This window comes from Crocodylus porosus, unplaced genomic scaffold (assembly GCF_001723895.1).
Source record: "Crocodylus porosus isolate Cpor-Errol unplaced genomic scaffold, CroPor_comp1, whole genome shotgun sequence".
Lineage (NCBI taxonomy): Eukaryota > Metazoa > Chordata > Crocodylia > Crocodylidae > Crocodylus > Crocodylus porosus.
The window spans coordinates 80,522,432-80,547,483 of record NW_017728931.1 but is presented as its reverse complement, the minus strand read 5'-3'; the positions used below and the strand labels follow the sequence as shown (position 1 = coordinate 80,547,483).

At 43.1% G+C, this 25,052-nt stretch overlaps 1 protein-coding gene across 4 annotated transcripts in view; it reads right to left on the bottom strand.

Moving 5' to 3' along the window:
* MDM1 (Mdm1 nuclear protein) overlaps positions 1-21,452 on the bottom strand; it is a 37,643-nt gene extending 16,191 nt beyond the window's left edge. For 2 of the 4 annotated variants that reach the window (XM_019543254.1, XM_019543256.1), the window contains exons 1-7: positions 21,377-21,452; positions 20,000-20,114; positions 15,200-15,561; positions 14,407-14,541; positions 8,160-8,342; positions 6,432-6,571; positions 3,688-3,796 (exon numbers count right to left, since the gene is read on the bottom strand). In XM_019543254.1, coding sequence (XP_019398799.1) covers positions 3,688-3,796; positions 6,432-6,571; positions 8,160-8,342; positions 14,407-14,541; positions 15,200-15,561; positions 20,000-20,114; positions 21,377-21,394 — 1,062 coding nt within the window. In that variant the 5' untranslated portion in view covers positions 21,395-21,452. The remainder of the gene's footprint in view (positions 1-3,687; positions 3,797-6,431; positions 6,572-8,159; positions 8,343-14,406; positions 14,542-15,199; positions 15,562-19,999; positions 20,115-21,376) is intronic. The other 2 variants (XM_019543255.1, XM_019543257.1) reach the window with 2 other exon arrangements.
* Positions 21,453-25,052: the final 3,600 nt, after the last annotated feature.

Genomic DNA, 25,052 nt, shown 5'->3' with positions numbered 1-25,052 from the left:
GACATAACAGTTACATTGTAACCTGATGTCCACTCCCAAGGGGCAGTTCTCCTACCCATTAAAGTGGTTAAAAGTTACATTTGTCCCTACCCTTAGCTATGTTCCTTCCCAGCAAACCAAGCACTGAAGAAAACTTGTCTCCATGAAAATGCTGATAGGAAAGAAGATGTTACGATTTGCCTACGACACACCTTTACAAGGTATGAATTTCAATATCCATTTGCAAATATATACAAAAAAAAGAAAACACCCACACCTAATTTCTTCTCATTTTTTTAAACAAGCCCTCTAAAGTCACAATAACATTAAATAGTTTCATACTAACAATGACTTACATTATTATGTTTTAGATTATATTAAACACATATACTTCAATATAACTTATATTGTTCCAGCCTGCAAGGGGCTGCCAGGAGTGGGACACAGGGGACACCATGTACATGTGCATGCCCACACACATGCATGCGGCCAGGAACACAGCCAGACAGATAGCATAGAAAGCAGTTCCCTGCAGGTAAGTCTAGGGGGAGGGGGGAAGATTGAGGCCCTCATGGTGAGGGAGGGAGTGGGGCTGGGACTGGGGATGCTGCCCAGCAGGGCAATGCATGGGGCTGGGGTGTGGAGCTCATGCAGGAGGTGCAGGGCATGGGGGGACACATTCTCCCACAGATCTGTGCATGGGGCTGCCTGCTGCAGGCTCAGAAGTCTCCACCCTGCTCCCAGGGGCCCTGTACTGGCTGCGCTACCATGATAAGGCACCTGCCCAGCAGCAGAGGGGTGACATGGAGTTGTGCCCCCTGCTGCTGGTCAGGCAGGGGGTGCACAGTCAGCATGGGGCTCCCATGGGAAAGGCAGCAGGGCAGGGAGCCCTAAGCTCACAGTGGACAAACTGCATCTGCTTCTGTTTGGCTCTGGTCTGGCCATGCTGCCAGTTGCAACCACAGCACTGGAGGCGGGGAGAGGGGAGTAGCAGGAAGGTGACCACATGTCCTGCCTTTCCCTTTTGAAAAGATGGTCACCCCAGTAGGGCCTGATCCTGCAGTTTTAACTTATACAATGTTAACAATTAAATCAATTTTGTCTGAGCAACTATCAAGTCCAGAAGAAGTTTAAAATTTGCTTTAATAGTAACCTTTAGAAATTAATTTACCTCTGCTTCTAACTTCTGAAGCTTGGAAAACCTCAGCTTGAACTTACTTTGTAGCCTTTAGCACTGCTAAACATTTTTAATTAAAATGTATTATTAAAATGATTACAAGCCTCTCCAGTGTAATGAGCTCAAAGATAAAGTCTCATTTAATTGCAATGGATTATTACACAGATGCTAGGAATTTAAAAGAAAGAAGAGAAAAAAAAGAATGGCACAACTAGATTTAGAAGGCAATAGAAGAACATACTTCCAAGAGAGAAATATGGCTCTTTGTCTACGTACAAGTAGCCTGATGTGTTTACAGTTAGTGAGACCACGTAATAACACTGTTAAAAAAATTAAACTATTTTTAATTAATGGTGTTATAATGTTTTTGAGCAATCCAATCCAAACCCTTTAGTTAGTATGCCCTGAAACACTTCACAATTTTGTTCTAAATAAATAAATGTATCACTGAACATCCTTAATCCCATGCGACTTCCTATTAGTTTCTGGGTGCGTCTTCACATGCATTAGATCCAGAAGCAGTTTACTTGAGAGTAAACTACTCATGAGTAAACGCTCCTAGGCATGCATCTACATGAGAGCAACCTGCTCTCGCTTCCTGGAGCACTGCAGTGAGACCCTGCCACCACCAGGGGGAGCTGTAGGCTTTCCCTGGGTGCTCCCTCAGGCCAGTAGGGAGCTGACAGGAACCACCAGGCCAAGAGACAGCCATCTCCTGGCCAGGGCTGGGCACTGCTCCCGGCCCCCTGGGCACTGCCTGCTACCAGGGGAGGTATAATATCCCCTTGTCCCAGCAGCAGGAATCTCCTATCCCTGGCTTCCTGATCAGGGACCTGCCCCACCCCTGCACTTCTTTCTAAGCCCCATGCCTCAATCACCTGATAGGGGTGCAAGGCTGTGACCTGCCCCTGACTAGGACAGTTCCCAGCCCCTGCTCGATAACTGCAGGTCAGGGGCTGGATTGTGGAGCTGGGTGGGGAACAGGCTCCCCAGTTCCCACCAGCAGGGGAATAAGTATCTCCCAGCACCAGTCCTGTGACCACGGAGCTGGTGCTGGGAGATACAGGTCTCCCAGCCCCCCTCTCCCAATTGTGATGACAAAGCAGGGGCTGAGAGATAAGGAACTCCCAGCCCACTCCCTGATCATGACATCAGACTGTGGGCCTTGGAGCTCTCTGCTGCCAGGACAGGGGGGACACAGTCCTCGCCCAGACTCCAGCAGTAGAGCCTGCCCCAGCAGCAGGCAGCTCCCAGGGGCAGGGAGCTCCCTAGTGGCCAGCTGACTGGGAGCAGATTTGCTTCAGGTTAAGTGTCTACACAAGCACTACTGTGTAATTAGTAATCACAAATAAATTTGCTACTTACTTTTCCAGTTAGCAAATTTACTAAAGATTAGAAAGGTTTACTGTGCAGTAAACATGTACACGTGTAGACGCACATGCTTACTGCCCAGTAAACTAAGCTAATTTGCAGTAAAACATTTCATGTAGACACATCCTCTGGAACTTACCACATCGAGGCCTGGGAGGCCTAGTCACAACTGGAAGCACACATATTTGGGCCACCCTTGCGCACCCTGCCCTGATTATGCTGCCTCCCCATGTGTTCTCAGAGCTCCTGCCCAGCTCAACCCCTGTGTGTTAAGGGCAGGGGCCAAATTCCCAGACAGACCCAATCATGCAGGGGCCAGCCTAGGCTCACCTGGAGTTTGGTACCAGATCCCTTGCTGAGACCTGGGCACAGAGGGTGGCCAGCCGCACTGGGCTCCCAATTGCCAATAGCCCTGCCCCTCCAAACCCACCGCCCAGCACAATTTACCTGCAAAGGCTGCTTAACCCACTGCCAAAGGAGCAGTGTGTGTGCGCGCATGTGTGCACATCTGGGGTAGGGGGCACCATGTGCATCCATAGATTTCTATACCCCCTTCTCCAGATTTTTTTAAGTCCCCTTGCTATTCATTTGATGATTACCAATTAAAAATATTTCTGTCAGTCTGTGAGGAACAGGTTAAATCAATGTTTATCCATGGTTATCGATAAAAATTGGATTCTGCCAAGCCTGTGTATACTACAGTCACCTCTTCCAAACAGCAGAGTAGCATCCCTGATGGCAGTGGCAGGCCTCCAAGAACTGAAGCAGCAGGACCAGGGAGTGGGACCCAGCAGCTGCACATTCTGACAGATTATTAGTCACCCTCCCAGACTGTCCACCCTGCTCTCCCTCTCCCTCCCTCCTCCACAGAGTTGGGTGAAGAGAAAAGCAAAGCACTATGGGATTCTGGGGGTCTCCTCTCCCTGTACACACATAACAAGAACTGAAATGCTTCAAAGTAGTACAGCATTATGGAGTAACAGTTCCAGCTGTACAGACCACAATTATTCCAAGTATTTGGCAGCATGGAAACATTTGGGAAGGATGCATCTACAAAGGGAGTAAAACCTAAATTCCCCCAATGGGGGAATCCTGGTAATCTGACAAATTGAGCCTTAAAAGATTATTCACATGCTTAACATGTTTATGCAAATACTCACTTGATTGGGAACATTGTGTCTGATACGTGACCAGGCTCCATCTTTGTATACATACTGTGCTGGAGACAAAAATTTTGATCTATATTCTGTGTTCATCTTCCTAGGACATCTGGGGGGTGGGGAACAAAACAATTTCACAATTATGTGAACACAAAAGTGCTTTTACATTATACAAGATGCATGAAAACAATTAAGCTGAATTCCCAGACCAAGACATTGGAGGGTGGGGGGAGTGAAGAAATGTATCTTGAGTTAGGCCCAACCCAATTTCAAAGTGTCCAGCATTTATTAAAGACAATTTTGTCTTCCTCTTTTATTACATGCATAGACCCATAAAAAATAGCTTTGTCTATTGTTAAGAACTGCTGAGCACTTTTACAAGACAAACTGCTTATTTGGGTGCCTAATATAGACTGAGGCTTCTTTGAAACTGGCAGAAGTTGTTTCCTTATGTTTTACTGTGACAATGTGACTAAATCAGCCCAAAATACAAATCTGTGGTGCATCCACATTAGTCATTCTGTTCAGGAAACACAGCGTAAGGCATCTCCCCAAATCAGTAAATGCACATTACATGTTTGAACGTGATCACAATTTTGGTTTGCCTAATGATTACTTTGCAATCTTCTGTCCTGCACAAATAGCTGCACTCCTGAGATCACGTGAGGAATGGCTTCTGTTCCCAGTGTGGCAGATGCCATGGCAGAGGATCCTTTCTTCTCAAACCACTGCTAAATTAATTCTTTGCTTACTGGCTGATACACGAAGTCCAAGAAGTTAAGGAGTTTGTTTCCATTATATTCATTGATTTTTTCCCCCCACACTACTAATGAAATTAATTTTGTTGCTTTTAAACTAAACAAACTATTGTCTTCCCAGATCCAAAAGATAAGAATGATCCAGGCCTAGACTGACAAAACCTAGGCTTCACTCTCATCAACAACCTAATGCTGCAAAACGTCCAGAAAGATGCACGGATGAAACAGAACCATTAAAAAGCTCAGGGATTTACTAAAGCAGTGTATTTTAATATGTGGTCCGTGCACCCCTGGAGGTCTGCGGACTATGGCCATGTGTAGACGAAACAAGGGGCATGTGCGCACAACACATTAAAGCAGGCTAAATGCTTTTGCACTGCTTTAATGGTGTCAGTGTTCGCACACCTCAGCGGTGTATTGTGCATTAATTCCAGCCACTGTAGTAAATTCAGCGGCATAAGGCACCTTAAATGACTTGAGGCGCAGCAAACAAAACGGCAAGGAGTTTTAGTTTGCTGCGCCTACAGCTGCAGAGCGAAGCACTGGGTTCTGTGAAGCTCCACAGCTCTGCAGAAAGCCCTGCAGGCAGCCTGGCAGAAACCAAGGAAAGCAGGCTCCGCCCAAGAAAAGCGGCGAGCCTGATCTTCCTCCCCCCACCTCCACCAGAGTCTACCTAAACTACGTGGGGGCCTGGTGCTTCCCTCCGTGGCTGCAGTGCCATGGGGGGGGAGGAGGGGGAGGCGGGCTGTTGCTGCAGAGGAAAGTACTAGCCCCGCCCTTGCAGCCCAGGGACCTCTCTGCCCACCAGCAGCTCACCCTCCTCTCCCCACCGGAGAGGCAGGCAAGTCAGCAAGGTGTGTACACGACACGGGGGTTTAAAATCGGTCTTAAATTGAAGCCGTGTTTTATAAAACCTGCCACTTCAATTTAGGAACCCCGTTTCATCTACACACACCCTATGTCTCAGGGGTATGCAGAGGATGACTATGATCAAAAGTACATTAATATCCACACCCACATTCAACATTTCCAAAGGAATCTGCATCTCCATTCAAAATTTTTTAGGGGTACGCAAATGAAAAAAGGTTGAAAAACACTGTACCAGTATATTAAACAGATGTGGATTAGCATTCTGATTTTTGCTTGATGTAATTTTGGGGGGTTTTCTTCTCCTTTAAATCTGACACGTGAGCTAATGCAGTGCCCTGAAGTGCCATGGCAACCCGTACAAAGATTACTGGAGGGCATAAATTTGTTTGGATACCTTTAAGCACAGGGGCAGGCAATTATTTCGGCTGGAGGGCCGCTTACTGAGTTTTGGCAAGACACCAAGGGCCGCATGACAGGCAGCCATGGGCAGATAAATATTAATTTTCTAAATTTTGGGGGGGCCCCACAGGCTAGACAGAATGGTCTGGTGAGCCACATCTGGCCTGAGGGCTGCATTTTGCCCACCCCTGCCTTAGCAGCATCTGACTGAGGTTCCCCACCCATATTTTTAGGTGACTTTCCATAGGATAGAAAAATGTTCATGTTAAGCTGATGTTTCACTTTTATTTTTTTTCATTTCTTCTGAAGTTATTCTGTAAAACAGAATGTCCTAGAGAGTGGGCAAACACCACCTGGATTGATTCGGGACCTGTATGAGGCCAGTAAGTAAGAAATTGGACAGGTAATAGTGGTAAGAGCAATAATTTAAAAGTTGGGCAGTAACACTTGTAGATTGCACCAGGAGAATGAAAAGAAACAACACAGCTGCAAAGCTTCCATTTCCAGCATTGCAGTGGTGCAAAAGTATGCTGATGAAAGATGCTACTACTTCTACGCTTACCCACATAAATACAATCACAAGTCTGGTTTAGACACCTTGGGCTACTGCACTAGTGATTACTCTCTCAAAATGCTGAAGGCAGCCCACCTACCCCTTGATATATTAGATGGCTGAATACCTAAATACTAAATTAGATTTTCCTACATTATACATACCTAAGACTTGTATAGAAAGAGAAGGGTTTTTGAGTAACATGTTGTTTATTTTTTTGTTTAGGTTGTTTCTGTTCTGTTTCTGATTTTCCTTGTTTTGATGAATCTTCTGTTGACTTTAGAAACATTTCTTTCCTTGTATTCTGAGGCAAAGAATTTTAAAAATACCATATTAGCTAACAAATTCTGAACTCTGCAAACTCAAACTCTATTTGGCAGTGGCCATTACTTAACATAGTACAATACTTAACTTTCAAGTCATACACATATTTAATGCAACAATATAATGTTAAACTTGTTCTTTTTAAAAAAAAAAAATCTGTTTGAATAATATCACAATCAGAACCTTAATTTTAACTCAGCCATGCAATATCCCATACACTTTATGAAATAAATTTAACATGAAATATAGGAATAAAATTGTATGAGGCCTGTATAAGTAGCTAAATTTTACAAATCTTAGCACATGAATGTCCCAATCTTTTAAAAGTATTATAAAGAGTTAACACTGCACGAAAGTAAGGGAAAAGGTTGGACTTGTTTTATTATTTTTGATGTGGTCCAAAAAGAGACACAGGAGGACAATTTAGAAGAGTGGCTTTGTACCCTTGCTAATTTGCAATATACAAAAGGTTGATTTGCCCCCCCCCCCTTTAAAGATTTTTTTCCTGCTTATTTTTCTTTTACCTCTCCAAAATCTCAGATACATCAGTTCTAGTCACATTTGGATTTGCTGGATGCTTTCTGATAAGTATTGTGAGATAAGGCATAACAGATGAGTAACTGCTGTCAGTGCTTAACAGAATATTTAATGTTTGAACTGTACACTGGAATCTGTGTAGACTACAGTGTGTACCATCTTAGAACTGCATGTATCTATCGACTTAAAAGCAAGTAAAAAGTACTGAATTATCACCCTGCAGCCATTTTTACTTGAAGTATATGAAAACTAATGGTTTCTTTACACATTAGATTTGTTCTTCTACAGATTTAAATATACATAGCTACTGACTTCTGTTTTTCACTTCTGTTACTCCTAGAGACCAATAAAGCCAACAGAAATACAATGAACTCTACTTCTTGTGTATAACAGGACTGCACTGGTGCTAATAATCCCACAAACTAGCACGCAGAAGCCTTATCACTCGTTATAATAAAAAGGAAAGAAGAGTTTGAAACTCAGGTCATTTATACATGTGCTCTGGGAAGGGCAGGGGAGGAGGGGTGCTCTAATTAGAGTGGCTCTGAGGAAACGCCCAGAGTGTCGCGTATATCAGCATCCCCACATTGAAAAGTGATGGCACAGGCGCTTTAACCATTTTTTAGTGCAGGAACGCTGATACACATGACATTGGAGGCTGCTGCAGCACAATAATTACCACACTCCAGGAGACTCAATTAATCAAATCTGCTCTGATGCATTGTAACTAAAGAGCATTGGAGCAGCTTCAGTGTATAGGTATAGGCATCCTCAGAGTCAAAACTAAGGATTCAGGCTGCCAGCTAGATGGTTGGCAGGAAATGGTCCAGCCTTTTTACTTGCAGACTGAATGCCTGTGACACAGAAAAACCACTGAAACATACATGGAACCTCACAATATTATTTTTAGAGCTGCTTTTTAGAATAGGCCTTTTGCCAGTGGCTTGGGCTGCAGGATACAAGATATAAAAACCTAACAGACAAAAAAAGATAGAAACAACAATCCAAAAATATAACTAGCATATTAATACCTTTCCATCAGGTGAGAGATTTATTTGTTCACATATAGGCAATTTTTCTTCTTCTTCCAAATCATTTCTCACTTTTTGTTCCTTAGGTGGAACAGAAACTTTGAAACTTCTCTCATACTCAGTTTCAGGAGTAACCACAGGAGACTTAAATGTGGGGATGGATTTGCTTGCGTTATGAATAACCTTTAGATGGATGGAGTGGGGAACGTACACAAGGAAATACGTTAATCAGCTGATCTTAAGGCTACATTTTCAAAAGCAACCACTTACGAGATTCATGCATGCATGCAGATGAACAAAGAGAACATGAACATTCATTTTCTAAAATTAACCAATAGACTTGTAAGCAACACAAGAAAGATGCATTTGATTCTGGACCTAAATACTGTTCCTTTTTGAGGATTTCATAAGCAGAGCATATTTTCTTTGGTTAAGACAGTGGCTGGTTGATAAATCTGTATAATTTACTATACTGTTTTTTTCTCAACATCACAGATTTTTTAAAACATTTACCATGACCCCTCCAGTACAGCCATTAGAGTTGTTTCTGTCAACAAGTACCAAATGATTGTTTCATGGCTTAAAAGGTGACATGTTATATAGTAATTTGATCCATTCCCTGTTCTGCAGTTAATGTCTCTAATCTGAGATACAGGATTTGCTTAATTACAAAAGGTCTGACCCTCATCTCCTCACAGACTATTGAGATTTCATGATCATGCCATATGCTGCAGAGATAAGTTTCCACAGCTTTGCCATGTGGGCTTCAGTTAGACTTTTCTCAAATATACCTGCTCAAGGAACAGGTATTTCCATTAGTTTAACATTTAGATGTATTTTTCATAAGATTACGATCTTAAGGATGTAGCTGAGAGCAATCAAGTAAAAACAGTTTGTTAATAACTAGAATTGTATGATAAAATGTTGTCTTAAACTCTTGCAAATACTTGCATTTGTTTTAATTTACTATACAAAATAGTTCAATTGATTTAAGCATTTTGCATGATCTTTATTCAATATGAATAAACCATGCAGCGAAGTGAAAAAAAATAAAGAACAACTCTTATTGATAGACTTCCTGATCCTCCTGGAATACCAGTTTTCATAATCAAGAGTTAATAGAGTATTATACATGTTATTAATATAATTTTTATAAGGATGAAAGAGAGAACAAAATATCAAACTTGTTTATATGTATGATGCCACTGGAGAAATAAAAGATTAACAAGAACCAGAACAGCACAAGTCTAAGGGGAGTCAATTGTGACTGAGACTACTCTTGTAAGAACAGCGATAAGAGAAGGTGTCTCTACAACTCACTCATGGTGGAAGCCAATGCCATACTGAAACACTCACTCTATGTATGCCAACTCCTGAACTGGAAGCAGTGCGGCTATCTTAGGGTAGTTGCAGGTCTCTAAGAACAGAAGAACTACTAAAAGAAGAGTGTTTCACAAGGGTACTGTATAAAGAAACAACTATTCATAGAGTCATAGATTGTTAGGGGCTGGAAGAAATCTTGCAGATCGTCAGGTCCAGCCCCCCTCACCCCGCTCTAGGCAGGAGGACAACTGGGGTTAAGTGACCCCAGTGAGGTGACTGTCTAGTCTACTTTTGAAAACCTCCAGGGTAGGTGAATGCACCACAGTCTGGACACCCTGACTGTGAAGGAGTTTTTCCTGGCATTAAGTTTGAAGTGGCATTCCAGGAGTTTGTATCCATGGGTCCTGGTCTTCCCCAGGGGTGCCCACTAATCGTAGGAGACGATTAGTAAAACAAGACCTACCCGCAACAAAGCCATGCTGGCTGTCATTCAGAACCTTATCTTCTACGAGCGTATCACACATAGATTCTTTAATGAACTTTTCCAGGATCTTCCCTGGGATGGAGTTTAGGTTGACTGGCCTACAGTTGCCCAGGTCCTCCCTCTTCCCATTCTTGAAGATGGGAACAATGTTGGCCCTCTTCCAATCCTCAGGAATTTCCCATGTGCCACAAATTCTGAAAAAGCTTTGCCAGGGATTCCATGATGACCTCAGCAAACTCCTTTAGCACTCTCGGATGGAGTCCATCTGGACCTGCTGATTTGTAATGTCTAGCTTTTCTAATTGGTATTGCACCCACTCAGCATCCACAGTGGAGAGGCTGTCAGTCCCGGCACGTCCCCTATAAACCTTATCTCACTTGATTTTCTCCTTGGTCTGGTGAAATACCAAAGCAAAGTAGGCATTCAGGAGTTCAGTTTTTTCCTGAATGTCAGTTATGAGCTGTCCCAAGGTGTTAAGCAGGGATCCCACACTTCCATTTGTTTTCCTCCTACTGCTTATATACCTAAACAAGAACTTCTTATTGACCTTGACTCCCATAGCTAACCTGAACTCCATCACTGCCTTGGCTTATTTATTAAGCCTAAATAATTTTGATAAAGGAAAATGGGATATTTTTTAGCTATAAAGAATTATATTAAAGAAAGATTAAGGGAGTAATTTGCTGAACTTCTGAAGATAACATGGATAAAGATGAACAACATACATTCCAGACACGTGAGTTATTTATGGACTGTCAAAACACTAGGTGTTGTTTTTAACACCACTGAAATATTAAAACCAGAAAGGGTTAAGTTAAGTCAAAGACTTTACAAACCAATTCTTTTGGTTTAGAGGCATGAAAAAAATTCCAAGGAATGGAAGGAAGCAATCATATATCTAATTTTGAAAGGGAGTAGGGGGAAAGTGGAATGTTTAAACTGCTGTGGTGTTTCTTTCAGCTTTACAATGCAAAAAATTCTATGACTAATAATTTTAGGTAGAATTACCCATTATACCCGGGGAGGGGGCAGGGGAGGATATAATAGAATAACAGTGTGGGTTCCAAAAAAAAAAAAAAAAATAGGTTCACTGTGAGTTAAATTTTGAATTTGCCCACTAATCAAGAAAAGATAGCAATATGATCAGAATACATACATAGTTGCTATAGATTTTAAGACAACATGAGATTGTACAATGTAAGATGACCTTAAATAAAAGAATTTGAGTCCCTAATAGTTTTGTTAGTATTGTGTAATCATGTATTTGCAGCTCATAAAGCAGAATACAAGCAGGGAGTAAAATCTCTTCCTTTTTTTACATTAACATGCAATTATGACAGGAAGAGGTACCATCCCCAATGCATGTTCTTGAAAGTGGATTAAGCAATAAAGTTATTTCAGAATTATCAAGATGGAGTGAATCCTTTTTTTTGGAATGATGACAATTTGGTTAATCAGAGGGAGACACAAATAATGGCTGAAGACTTGACACAGAAAGAAAACTTGGTCTTAAGATCAGTGAAAAAAAAACACAAATAGATGATTACAAGCTCATGAGATCTTGGGCAAGCCCTTCCAGCAGATGACACTCACAGATAGCAGCAACTTGGATATTAGTAATTAATGCTCCTAGGTAATTTGATGAGGGAGGAAATTAAGTCAAGAGTATTTTTAGCTCCAAACAACAGAGCTTGAAACAGAAAACCATTACAGGACCTATTGTTTTATATGGATGTGAAACCTGGGCAGTTACTAAGAAGGAAAACAACAAAGTATCATCAGAAGATGAAAGTATTTATATGAATTGTTAGATCAATAAGGAAAATGATGCATAGAGAAGTTCCAATAAGAAACTCCAGGAGGTCAATAAAGAATCAAGCAGAGTGAAATTCAATGAAATTTCAGTGACTTCCAAAGGCACAATGTGAGTTAGGATGAAGACACCTAAGCACTGAAAAATGACGTTCCTATACAGTTCACTCTTCTAGTCAATCAAGTAGAAGATGGAAGGATAATGTTGAATGAGATCTAAGTTTTTAATATCAACTACCATTGATTGCAAAAAGAAATATGCCCTTGTCAGAAGGATGTGACAACAACCAAGAACTTCTAGGATGCATAGAGCCAGTGAGGAGGAGAGGAGATATGAGACTGTAGAATTGGACCTTATCATTATAAGGCAGAAGTCAACAAAATTTTAGAACAACGGGTCACTGTTTATGACCCAGCTGTCACCATGGGCCACTGATTACACCCACAACTTCAGGCCAGTGCTCCCCTCCCCAGTGTCTAAAGCCACCTGCTGCCACATCCACTGCTTTCATCTACAACGGCAGTAAGGTACGGCTGCATGAAATTTTGAAGGGTGTTTCATGTGGAACTGTTTTGACACATTTTGAGCTCGAAACAGTGAAATCAAAATGAAACAAAAGGCTTTGAAACAGCTTCGAAAAGAAACAAGGTCACTCAAAACGTTTCAAAAGTTTTGAAACATTTCGAGTTTCAAAGCAACACAGTGGTGGGAAGAAGGGCTGCGTTCTGAGTGGCTCCGCCAACCCCACGAAGCTCAGCCCAACAGTGGGAGAGCCAGTGGTGAAGCCACTCCAAGTACAGCCCTGGCTCTGAGCACAACCCTGGCCAGTGGCTCTCCCCTGCCTCGCACCACCAAACTCAACTCCGTGGAGCTGTGGAGCCTCCTGCCGCCACACTGCGCACACCAGGGTTGCACTAGCAGTGGCTCTGCCACTGGCTCTCCTGCCACCAGGCTGAGGTCCGTAGGGCTGACGGAGCTGCTCCGACTGCAACCCTGGCTCTCCCCCACCTCCCACCGCCAGGCTGCACTCTGAGTGGATCCACCAGCCCCACAGAGCTGAGCCTGGCAGCAGGAGGCAAGGGAGAGCCACTGACCAGGGCTGTACTACAAGCAGCTCTGCCACTGGCTCTCTGCTGCCTCCTGCCACCGGGCTGAGCACCATGGGGCTAGCAGAGATGCTTGGAGCAGCCCTGCCTCCTGCCACTAGGCTCAGCTCTGTGGGGCTGCAGAGCCTCTGGCCACCAGGCCATGCTCACCAGGGCTGTGCTCCAAGCAGCTCTGCCAGCCTCATGAGCTCAGCCCAGTGGCAGGAGGCAGCAGAGAGCCAATGGCAGAGCCGCTTGTGTAGCCCTGGTGAGCACAGCCTGGGAGGCTCCGCAGCCCCATGGAGGTGGTGGAGAAGCAGTGGTGGAGCCGCTGAGAGCGCATACCTGGCTCTGAGTGCAGCCCTGGCCAGTGGCTCCCCCCTGCCTCCTGCCACTGGGCTGTGCTCTGAACGGCTCCACCATTGGCTCTCCCGCTACCAGGCTGAGCTCCGTGGGGCTGGAAGAGCCATTTGGAGTGCACCCTGGCGGCAGGAGATTGGAAAAGCCAGGGCTGTGCCCCAAGCGGCTCCACCAGCCCCACGGAGCTCAACCTGCCCTCCCAGCACTGCCAGACTGCTCCCAGGGGTATGGGCCCACAGATCTGTATGTGGGATGACAGAAGGCTGCCACCGCTGCCTGGAGCCAGCAGCAGCACCAGGCTGTGCCCAGCGCTGGTCCCAGGCAACAGCAGCAGCCTCCTGTCATCCCAAGCTCAGATCTGGGGCCTCACATCCCTGGGAGGAGTCTGGCACATCCCCACAGCCCTCCCAGGGGTGTCGGACCCCAGACTGGCATGCAGGATGACAGCAGACTGCCGCTGCCGCCACGTGAACAAGTTTTGTTCTCAGCACCTTGAAGTGCAGTTTCCCAGAAACCCCTGGACCTCTCCTTGAGACTTGGCAGGCTTCGTGACCTCAGAAGGGGCTACCATCCCTGCAATTTTCATCCGAATCAGGCAAGAAATGACAAAGTTACAGACATTTTCATGATTCCCCATTATAGCCTATGGACAAAATGTCGAACACATTGAAACGGTGAAACAGTTTTGATGAAACAGAATGAAACAAAACAAAATGAAACACTGTCCTTTCGAAATAGCAAAACACAAGTCAAAATGAAACAGTGCTGTTTTGCACAGCCCTACAGTGAGGAAAGCCAAATTTGGCAGCAACAGTAAGCATTGACTGACACAGTAAGAGGAAAGAGAGGATAGATCAGGGCGGGCTGCAGAAGGAGCTGTTGCAGAGAGGAACAGCATTATGGTGCAGGACAAGAAGTGGGACATGCTGGGCGAAGTTGTGTACTGCCTCTCTACCTATTTTGCTGTAGGTCAGATCCAATTACTTGTCAAGCCATGGGTTGTTTACTTCCCTATATAAGGTAACACACATATGAATGTAACTATGAATACAGTGGTAATATGCTTTAATAGGTTAGAGAAACAAAGGAGCAATATAAATGCATGTCATTCTATTGCAACAGAATTACTACCCAGAAAAATCATAGTAATTAAATTACTTCCTTATTTGATAAAAACAGTACCCGTTCAGCTGCAAGTATTGGAGAGAGTTCTTGGGGAGTCTTCCATATAAACTGGCTTTGATATTCAGAACTTCTTGGGAAACTAGTTAAAGGGAAAATATTCATGCCTGCTTTCTTTTGCAGAACTCTGTGAAACTGTCAACAACAAAAACAAAACAAAAACAATGAAATCAGAAAAAAAAAAACATATTTTCATGTCTATCCCTGTAATTTCTTCTAGCTCCATCTGTTACAATCCACATCAGTGTTTATTTTTGTTTAGCCCGGGGGCATCAAACTCATTCAGCCCCACAGACCAGTCCCACATTTTGTATCTGGAGCCACAGCCACCACAGAGCCACTCCAGAGCGTGCCCCATGCAATATCATCTAGCGTGCCCTGCATGCTGCCTGTCAGTTACTCCATGACCCCATGGACAGCACTGGTACCCAGATGAAATGGCTCCACAAGTCATGTATTTGACATTCCTGCCTTAAACACTGTTATTTGGGTTCAGTAAAACCAGCATCTTTGAAGCCTACTATTTTTTTATAAATACTAATTAAGTTGAAGCCAAGTGCCAGACTTCCACTGACTTCAGTGCAATAGAATTCAGTACAATAGTCTAAACATAACGGAGATTAAATGTAAATGAATGTTAAAATACAGAGCCAAATGAACAAGAAATAGGAAAAAGAGAAACAGCCATAAGCATGAAATCTAATTGAACTGTATTTAATTTCCTGTAACTGCCAGATTACTAATTTTTATACCTTGGGCCACAAGAAAGGAAAAAAAGTCTTTAAATTCATACCCCATCTTCCACTTTATCCAAGTGCTTTTTTGGAGAGACAGATGCTGAATTATGTCTTACAGGAGTTGCAGGTGGCGACTTCTTCTTAGTATTTCCTGCAAGGGCAATGGCAGATTCAACTCTAGAATCTGCAGAGTGAGACCGAACGGTTTTAGGAAGCCTGGGTGCATCGGGTGTCTCAACTTTGTCTTGATTTATATCATTGTTATTGTGATCTGCATGCAATTCTGTAGGCCCAGGAACTTCGGCTTCTGGTAGGGCATTCAAATTATTGTCTCCTCTCCATTCAAAGGACTTTGAAATCTGTGGGTTATAGTAAGGCACCTTTCTCTTGGAAATGAAATTTGGTTCTCTTATGATTCCTACAAAAGAAACATCAGGATTGAGAACAGTAAAATATTTGTATTATGATGTTAAGACACAATGCCAAAATATCAAACAGGAAGAATAAAAATGAATGTATATTGTATTGCCGATTATTAAAAATGATTATTTGAGCAATGACAATTTAAGAACTATGGTTTTATCCCATTAATTCCAGGTACATGCTGCATAACTTCAATTCCCACTGGACTAAGTGGAAGATGTGGAACTTCCCCTGCTCACTGGATCATGACCTATTAAACAAATTTAGCCACAGAACACTGTTTTGCAATGGGAATCAGGAGTACACAGAGAGGGACAGAAATGTAAACCAAGATCAATGGAAAAAATGAATACGATAAAAGTAAAACCACTATTACCATCCAACTCCACTGACAAAAGTATCATGATCTCCCTCAACTACTTATTCATGTTGAAAACGTGCATTGCTGAACAGGTTCTCATCTTACAATGACTGGCAAGCAGTGCAAGACAGTAATACCTCCAATTTGATTCTGGACTATGATAATATAGATACCTGCACTAATTATTTCTTCTAAATAATCATCTAGAGTAACTTTTAAAACAATTTCATGACTTGTTATGCTTTTTAATTATAAAAATTGAGGAAACATCTTTTCACATATAACCCATTATACAACACTGATCATCTGGGACAGTTTTAAGGGATACAAGAACTAACCTCTTATATAAGAGAATAAGGACAAAACATACATACCAATTTAAGGAAGAAGATAGGCGATTAAACAAAAAAAGTAATCAGAAATCTGTTTGAATACCGAACAACTGACAAAAGATTATGCCCGGCTAGGAAGAATGGCTGCCAAGACTTATAAAGTACTCTTTTGGAAATTTAGGTGCGTCTGGTGAGACAACAAGGGTTTTATCCAACAGAGGCTACCATGTACACTGATAGATGCAGAGAATGTTTGGGTGCCAGAACATATAAACATCATAAGCAGCTTTTGAAGAAGCAACTGGGAAATGGTAGGAGGGAACTATGAGTGTTCCAACTGGTCTGTTTAGTTAAGTGATTAATTCTTAAACTGGCACAAACTATTAACTATACATTTCAGTGCAAGGAACCATAAGGGAGCCAAACATAAGGGAGATATCAGAATGATAGTGGCTTACGAAATGGTTTTGCACATGTGTGTGATTAAATATGGCCAGAAAAGAAGTGGTAGCAAAATAAAAGCAAAAGATTCAGATATGCAAACTAAACACAACAAAAAACCAACAGCTATAAAGCAGAAGACTGCAGTGTTGCTGACTCAAGATATCACAAATCAATGATATTATGGTGAGTCTTGTGATATTTGATGTTGAGTTTAAAGCACCACATCTGGGAGATATATGATTGATTACATGAGATTTTAGCTTCCATTTAATAAAAGGTTTCTAAACCAACAACTGCAGAGAACAGCTTGAAAAGGTAACCTGAATGTTATGAAGCGCAGATCACGAAGCAAATATAAAGAAACCTTTCTTATAAATCTGAAAGGTTTTGGCAAATCTCATGACTTTCTCGATGAGATGCATGATTTTTGAAAGGTTGGAGTTGACAGTACTGCAGTGGGAAAAAAGTGGGTGGTGAAAAGAATTACTTCAATATTCTTACCAAATGCAACCATACAATGACAACAGCTGAAAGACAGGTTTAGGTGAAGCAGTCAGGGAGAACCAACAAGAGATATTCTGATCTTTTGTTTAATGAACCTGACATGCACATACTAAACTCTACTTGCTAACTGATAACTCAGTGCCATTTGAATAACTCCACTTAAATACAGTTTGAAGAAAAAGAACTGTCTAACATGTTCCTTCACTCATTCCAGGCTATCTTAAACCCTATCTTCTGCTTCAGTCTCTTGCAAAAACAATGTAAAAATTACTAAGTGTAACTGTCATGCTAAAACTCTTTCCTAAAATAATTGTATTAAATAAAAACCCCAATGATATGGAAAGAACACTGAAGTAAATTGTAAATTGCAGGCACTAGTTTAAGAAATATATGGTGATTAATATATTCCAATCAAAAAAGAAAAAGAATCAGTAAACATTTTTACTTGGGTGAACAGAATAAAGAAAGGCAGATATAGATGTTGTGTTTCATTGTTCAAAAACATTGTGTTTTAGTTTAGTGAACTTATTTACAGTCCTTATTAGCATGAAGTTAAATTTTTCTGTAAGTGAAAAATCATGTCATTTTCCTAAACCATTTGGTATTTCACAAAAACTAAAACGAGAGTACAAAGTTTACTCTAAAAAAACCCCATGATGAGATCTCCGATTGCTCAATATAATAAAATAAATAAATAATAAAGAGGTGACCGGCACAGTTAACTTCCCATATTAAAAGCTTGATTCCACATGGAGCGCAGCTGAAAGTTTAACTGTACATCTTCCGTGAAACCACGGCCTCATATGAAGAAATTAGTTCCTGGCCTAGGCAGTTCACCACTCAAAACATCCCAGTAGTGTTCAAATCCTTGGTGCTTAATAACATAAGTCTCTCTTAATATCATAAGCCTCTCTTTACAAGTCTCCTTGGGAGCTAGGGTGACACATGCACCAAGGTGCATGGCTGACAGCCCAGAGGTTGTGAGGCCACAGCAGAAACACTCACGGAATGGCCTGTGAGATTCCAGTGAATCTGCAAATTCTGCTAAATCCCTTATCACAAGGACACAAAAAAGAAAGGACAAGTTTCCTTGAAACTCACTGCTTTCCTAGATACTATATTTACATGAACTCATAATGACTTTGAATTTGAGATGACCCTCAATTAGATTTGATGTATAGAAAATGTATATGCTTCCCCTCCACCTCGTACTTGGGGTCCCTTCCATGTTGAATGGGAAAGAACACCTTGTCTTGGTTCTGAGTAAACAAAGTAGGTTCCTCCTACTCTATACAAGTTCTTACTACATCAGTTAGCATGTTATATCTCAACACCTTCCAATAGCATATTATGCAACATGACTAACATCATAGTATAGATGTATTTTTATCCTCTCCCTAAGAGGGTATTTGTATAGTTAGGAATCCTTGCTCTTAAGAGTTTATTATTTCAAAAACAAAAGCTCCACACATGCACAGAGCTGTATCTTATGGAAAGCAGTGTCACACAAATGACCCATGCGTACTTATATCAGAAGGTGATGAGACAGGAGGGATCTTTGGTAAAATACTAGTTGTCCGATCAAATGGCCTGGTGCTTGGATTAACTGCAATTGGTATGTGGCTCTTATAATACTTAAGTTTCAAGCTCAGACAAGGCAAGCCATCATACTCTAATTCAGAGGTTCTCAAACTGTGGTCCACAGACCAGCACTGGTCTGCAAGCTCCATTCAGGCGGTTCACAGAAAGGTGACCGAAGGCTAAAGCAGACAAACATTACACACGACTTCCCAAAACTTTGCTCAAAAAAATAGACACATCCATCACATTAGAAAAGTAAGACTACTGATATTAAAATATGAGTTGTGCGCTCTGATTTGTAGAACAAAAAAAAGTTTAAGGGGTCCTCTGAGATCCCCAACAATTTTCAAGCGGTCCGCAAAAAAAGTTTGAGAACCACTGCTTTAATACGTACCCTGCAGACTAATTTGTATCTATACCCCTGCTTTCATCATTCTCCTTGCTATGCAGAAGTTCAAGCTTTTCCTGCTAGTCTTCCAAGTACTTCAATTGCCTCTGCCAACATTTTAGCACTTGTCTTCTACATCCCTGCCTCTCTTTGACTGCCACCTAAGGTTTTGCTTTCTAAGTAATGTCCTCTCATTCCCACCTGTCTGTCACACTAACTCCTAATTCCCCAATTCAGTTTTCAGAAGTGAAAGGCAGTGATGCGCTGATCACTAGACCATATTCACCAGACCAGTTGGGCCCAAACTTTTTGGCAGGAAGACAACAAATTAGCCCTGTACACTCCCTGAGCGCCACTCCAATCCCTTCCCTGAGTGATCTGTTGTCCTACCCCATCTGCCACAGTGCTGCCTGTCCCTTCCTATATGCCACACAGAGGTTGCCTGTGTAATTTTTCATATGCACGCCATAGGCTAGCCATTCCTGCACTAGACCGTAACACATGGACTTGCCCTTTCAGATGTCTGCTGAAAGTCTCTCAGTAACAGACTTCATCACAATCTTGTTATTTCATACCAGCACGGACCTTCCATCACGAATAAGTGCAACTCATTACCTCCAAGTTACACTAACTCACACATGTGCCACCCTGCAACACAGCATCTCATACTAACTCTGTGTCCACGTATTGTTTGTGGCTCAGTTTACCATACGTATTTCTGGTTTTATGTAATATATAAGTAGAGGCTCCTCCTCTGCCAAACTGGTATGTTGCACAGAGCCTGAAACTGATGGCTTTGCACCAGCAACTTCCAGTTCTTTACCTAGTTGATCAGAGCGAAGTCCTGCCCAAGAGGACGTCTGTTCCTGCGAAGGTCTACAAGACTCTTGCAGACCCGACTTCTTCCATTTGAAGTTCCTCTTGTATTCACTCAATCCCTGCACCAGAGACAAAGCACAAGTTACAGGCAATGCCACCCTTCCTCAGCACTCCCAGTTTCACTCCCCACACCTGAAAAAGGATCAAAGGAGGCACAGAGAAGGGCAACAAGGATAATCCGTGTTACAGCAGTGCTTCCATATGAGGACAGATTAAAGACACTAGACCTAATAGGCAGTAGTAGGCATATCTCACAATACAACAGAACTGCACCAAGTGAGATACTCTACTGTTTCCCATCTCACCTGCAGCTTCCTAGACCTTAAATGCAGGAGGCTGCAAGTAAAACAAGAACAGTGGGGGAAAAAACGTAGTCATAACCAGTTCACTGTGGTTTTCAACAATCACTCTATGCTACTGTGTGACTCGGGCCTACTGGATATGCATCAGGAGCATAGGCCATTGCCCACCAAGTAAAGCTAAAAGCCCCCCTTAATCGAAGGGGAACACTAAGTGCACATCAAGTGATTACAGGGGACAACTAAAGAAGAAAACAGGGATGGGAATGAAAGTTGAAAGTCCAAAACAAGTGTACAAAGGGGGACACAGAACAGAGGACACCAGAAGAGCCCTTGAATGAGTCCAAGATGCCAGCAGACTGTGTGACAGGACTTTTCTTTTTGTTTATGTACATCTGTTACTCCCTCTGCTTCTCCAGCTTCTTTTGGGAAATCTATTTCTTTTGCACATCTTCCTCTTCCAGTTTACGAACAACCTGCTACTTCACGGAGAGAGAGGAAGGATCCTGTCAGTGACAGGGGAGCTCAAGCACAGGTTGATCTGACCACAGGTCCTGGAGGTACGGCTGCGTGTTTTAAGGGCCTTGCCGACCTGGATGTGCTAGATTAGGGAGAGTCCACACCAAGACCCTCGCACTCAGTGCGAGTGTGGGCATCCTCGGGCGCGTGCTGTAAGAATTTTTTTTTTCTTTTTTTTTTTTTTTTTTTTTTTTTTTTTTTGAGGCTAGTGGTCCTGTGTCCAGTCCCAGATGTGCCCGGCCTGGGCACGTTTACCAACTCCACGTTAGGCTTCGTTAGGGCCACGTCCCGCCGGAGCCCAGCGGCTATCCAGCTCTGCGAGCGCCTGACAGCTCGGGCAGCTCCCGGGAGGCGGCTAAGCCCAGCGCCGAGCGGGATAAAACAGGTCCGGCCTGTGCCCCGAACTGTGGTAGGTCGCCCGGGCCGCGGAGCCCGAGCCGAGGACCAACTCCCACCACCCCACCTACGCCCGCCCACGATACCTCGCGCCCGGCCCCACAAACCTTGAAGCGCACGGGCATGGCGGGCGGGGCGGGGCTCGGCAGCTAATGGCCGCCCCCAAACACTCGCGTTTCCCTGGTAAAGCCCCGGCCCGGCCTCCTCGCTCGGCGCCTGCGCGGCTGCGGCCGAATGCTCCGCCTCGGGGCGGCCTAGTCTGTGGCCGCGCCCCCTCCCCCGCTGCGACTGGCGCGTGGCCGCCAGCCCCCGTCGCCTCGTTACTGCTGGAGCCGCGGGCGCGGAGCGGCCTGAGGGGCGCAAGGCAGATCGCCCCGGGCCCCAGCCACAGCTCGCACAGCGCCCCCGGACACGGGCCACGCACCCCCGGACTGCCACCAGGACCTCACGCGCAGTGACGTGCCACACCAGGTTGCATACACACACACGTATGTTCTCTGTACCTCACTATGTCACACACACGCACCACGATCCCAACCCTGATCTCTTTCACATACACGCTGAACCAGGTACCTTCTCAGACCCCCCCACCCCACCCTCCTCCAAACCAGGTACAATTTTCTCACATGCACACAAACCAGGTGCTATTATCTCTCACCCCCCACCCCCCAACCAGGTATCATTCTCCCTCTTCCCCCGCCAACCAGGTATCATTCTCTCTCTCACGCACCACACCCCAACCAAGTATCATTCTCTTGCAACGCATCTACACCCAAGCCAGATCCCACATGCACGCATGCATACAGGTTGTGGGGCTTCAGCTGCACTAGCTGCAGTACGGGCCAGCAGAGCCACATGGGAACACCCATGCCCTGTTCTGGCATCATTTATTCCCCTGTGGGAACGGCAGCGAAGCCCCTTCGCTGGTGTAGCTGTACTAACTCCACCAAGGGATCCTACTGGATTAATTGGATGGACTGAAAACAAATCACATCCCTCATCAGTTAATTCATTATCTCAGTGCAAAAGCTATGTCTAGACAAGCTCTTAGAGAGGGAAAGCAAAATGATGTTTCTTGCCTTGCTAGCTGTTTCAGTCCATCAGCTGTTGTTCCTTCTCTGTAAAGGTGATCTTTCATTGCACCATGTGGAGCCAGCAGACCTTAATCTGTCTCTTTTTAAATCTCCTCAAGGCTTGCTTCTTCTGACTAGGTTTTCACAGTTAATCTCCATTCTGGCCTGATCTGTACCTGATTATATTGAATTAAAATGAATAGATGTGCTAAACAAAGCAGGACATCACAAGTATCAAGCAAAAGGACATGGGCAATCTGTTGTAGATCCTCCTGATCTTCACTCTTGAATCTGGCCACTTTCTTACTTAGCATGGTCAGCTCCTGTTCACGGGTTTATCTAATTTGAATTAAATTTTTGAAGCATGGGCGTTGTCATGAATATACTTATAAAGTGTCCTACTTGCCAATGGAAATAGGGCCCAATATAACTCCCATTGATTTAACTGGAAGTTCAGGCAGAGCCTATGTAAAAAATAAATAATCATTCCTGTTAATGGAAGGAGGGGAGTACACGAGTTTATCCTAATTTATGTGTAATAATATACCATCTGGATATTTTAGTCTCTTGAAATCAAAGTCCATTAAATCACTAATAATTCTAAAAAGGCTTGTGATCATTTAAGATTTACTTTGAGCTGCATTTCACGTAAAACATTCAATTTTTGATAACTGAATATTTATTTCCTCTACCTAGGAGCAGAGGAGCCTCTTTATAACTCATAACCCATGTTGCTTATTAAATCAAGTAACCTTTCTAAAAGGGATGTTCACAATCAGTAAAATCTAATACTGTTTTCTTATATGGCAGCCCTCTTGCCATCTTTCAAAAGCACCATTTCTCAGCAATCCTCCCTCCAGCCAAAGAGAGCTAGACACAACTTGTTCCGGAGCCTGTCAACTCCAGTCTGGGTGTCTGCCAGAGGGAATCAATTCAAAGTAATGAAACCTGTTCCCATCTTCTGGAGGCTATAACCTCCAGCCCAGTTTATTTTATGCTCATTTAGTAACTGCAGTTTTAAAACTAGTTCCATTTTTACTGTCTCTCTCACAATTCCTTTAAAGTTGTGGGGCCTCTCCAGAGTCAGCAGAAGAGAACATTTTACTGCCAAGGCAGGAGCCTGGATTCTCAGAAGTGTTTGTTCCTGGCATGATAATCTAAGATTTCCTTGATCTTCAGGAGAAAATGCAAACGATTTTATTTCTCAAATACTCTGGTCCAGCTGATTGAGCTGACTCTGAATTTTAGAAAAGCCTTCAAATCCTGCTTTTTTGGCTGCTGGACAGGTAGAAGGCAAGGTAGATTTGCACCTTATAGACTAATCAAAGTAGAGATAGATAGACAGACAAACAGATATGCTTTGATTTATATATAGTACAAGATTTTGTGAACTGAAGCTCACTTCACTGGATGCTGTGAATGGAGGTGCAGAACGCAGAGTATATAAAAAGGAGAGAAAAATTAGAATACAAAAGACAAGGGACACAGAAAGTGGGGGGCAGGGGGCATCAGCGCTAGGAGAGAGAAGCAAAAAAGCAGGAAACCCATGGGGACAAAGGAGTCACAAAAGCTAATCTGGGTAATGGTATAAGCATCAATAGTCCCTGTTTAAACCATACTTAACACAATCCAGTCTGTGAATGATTTCTTGTTCTGCAGTTTCCTGTTAAATCCATTTTTAAGTTTGCTGTCTGAGAATATCCACCCTTAGGTCAGCAGTAAAATGTCCAGGAAGGTTAAAGTGTTTGCCACAGTTTTCAAAAGTGGCTTCTGATTTTGGGTGCCTTCAGTTTTAGGCGCCCAAGTTGAGATGGCTTGGGCATCATTTCCAGAGTTGCTGAGCACTCACTGTTCTCAGTAACCCCCACTGGAGTTGTTTGTGCTCAACAATCTTGAAAATCAGATGTAAAGTGTTATGAGTTGGGCCCCGAGAAATGGAACTCCCCAACTCAGTAGCTGCTTTGTGTTATCTTACCAGTAAAATGGGGGTAATATGGCATGCTTAATCGTGTTAAATAAACACAATATCTATGAATCATTTGGTTATTTTCATTACTTCTGTGTAAGAGAGAACAGTTAGAGCAGGATTACATGCAATCCCAAAATAAGGGAGGTGTGGCTCAAACTTCTATGGTATGGTAGGGCCTGATTTCATTCCTGAAGGCTAAAAGAGTACAGACAGTAAAAGAGAGCTAGTAAATGATGTGTCAATTCTTGTGCTAATGTTTGCCATGAGAGAACAGCAAAACAGCAGCTAAGCATCCTTCATCAAATAAGCCTATACAGAACTTATAGCTATAAAAATGTGATTGCTGCTTCTGTGGGAAGCACAGGGTATTCACATTCACATAGGGCATTGTAATATTTACAAAACATACTGCATGCTTTCTTATAACCCATCTACGAGACTTCCATGTAATGTAGTAATGGATCAGCTGTCTTGGCATTGACTTAATTCTAAGTATTGCAATGCCTAATTGGAAGCACAATAAATCCTCATTGTAATACACCCTGTTTATAACAGCCCCCTGCTTTTCACAGCTCCTACAGTTATGAACCAGTTTTTTCATTATGATGATGCAGCACACTGACTAACCCTGTTATGTAGAGTACACCTTCTTTGAATGAGTTTTTTTTCCTGTCTCGTAAGTGTTGGTTATAATGAAGTTGTACTGTATGTACAAGAGTTTATTTAGGCCTCACCGACTGT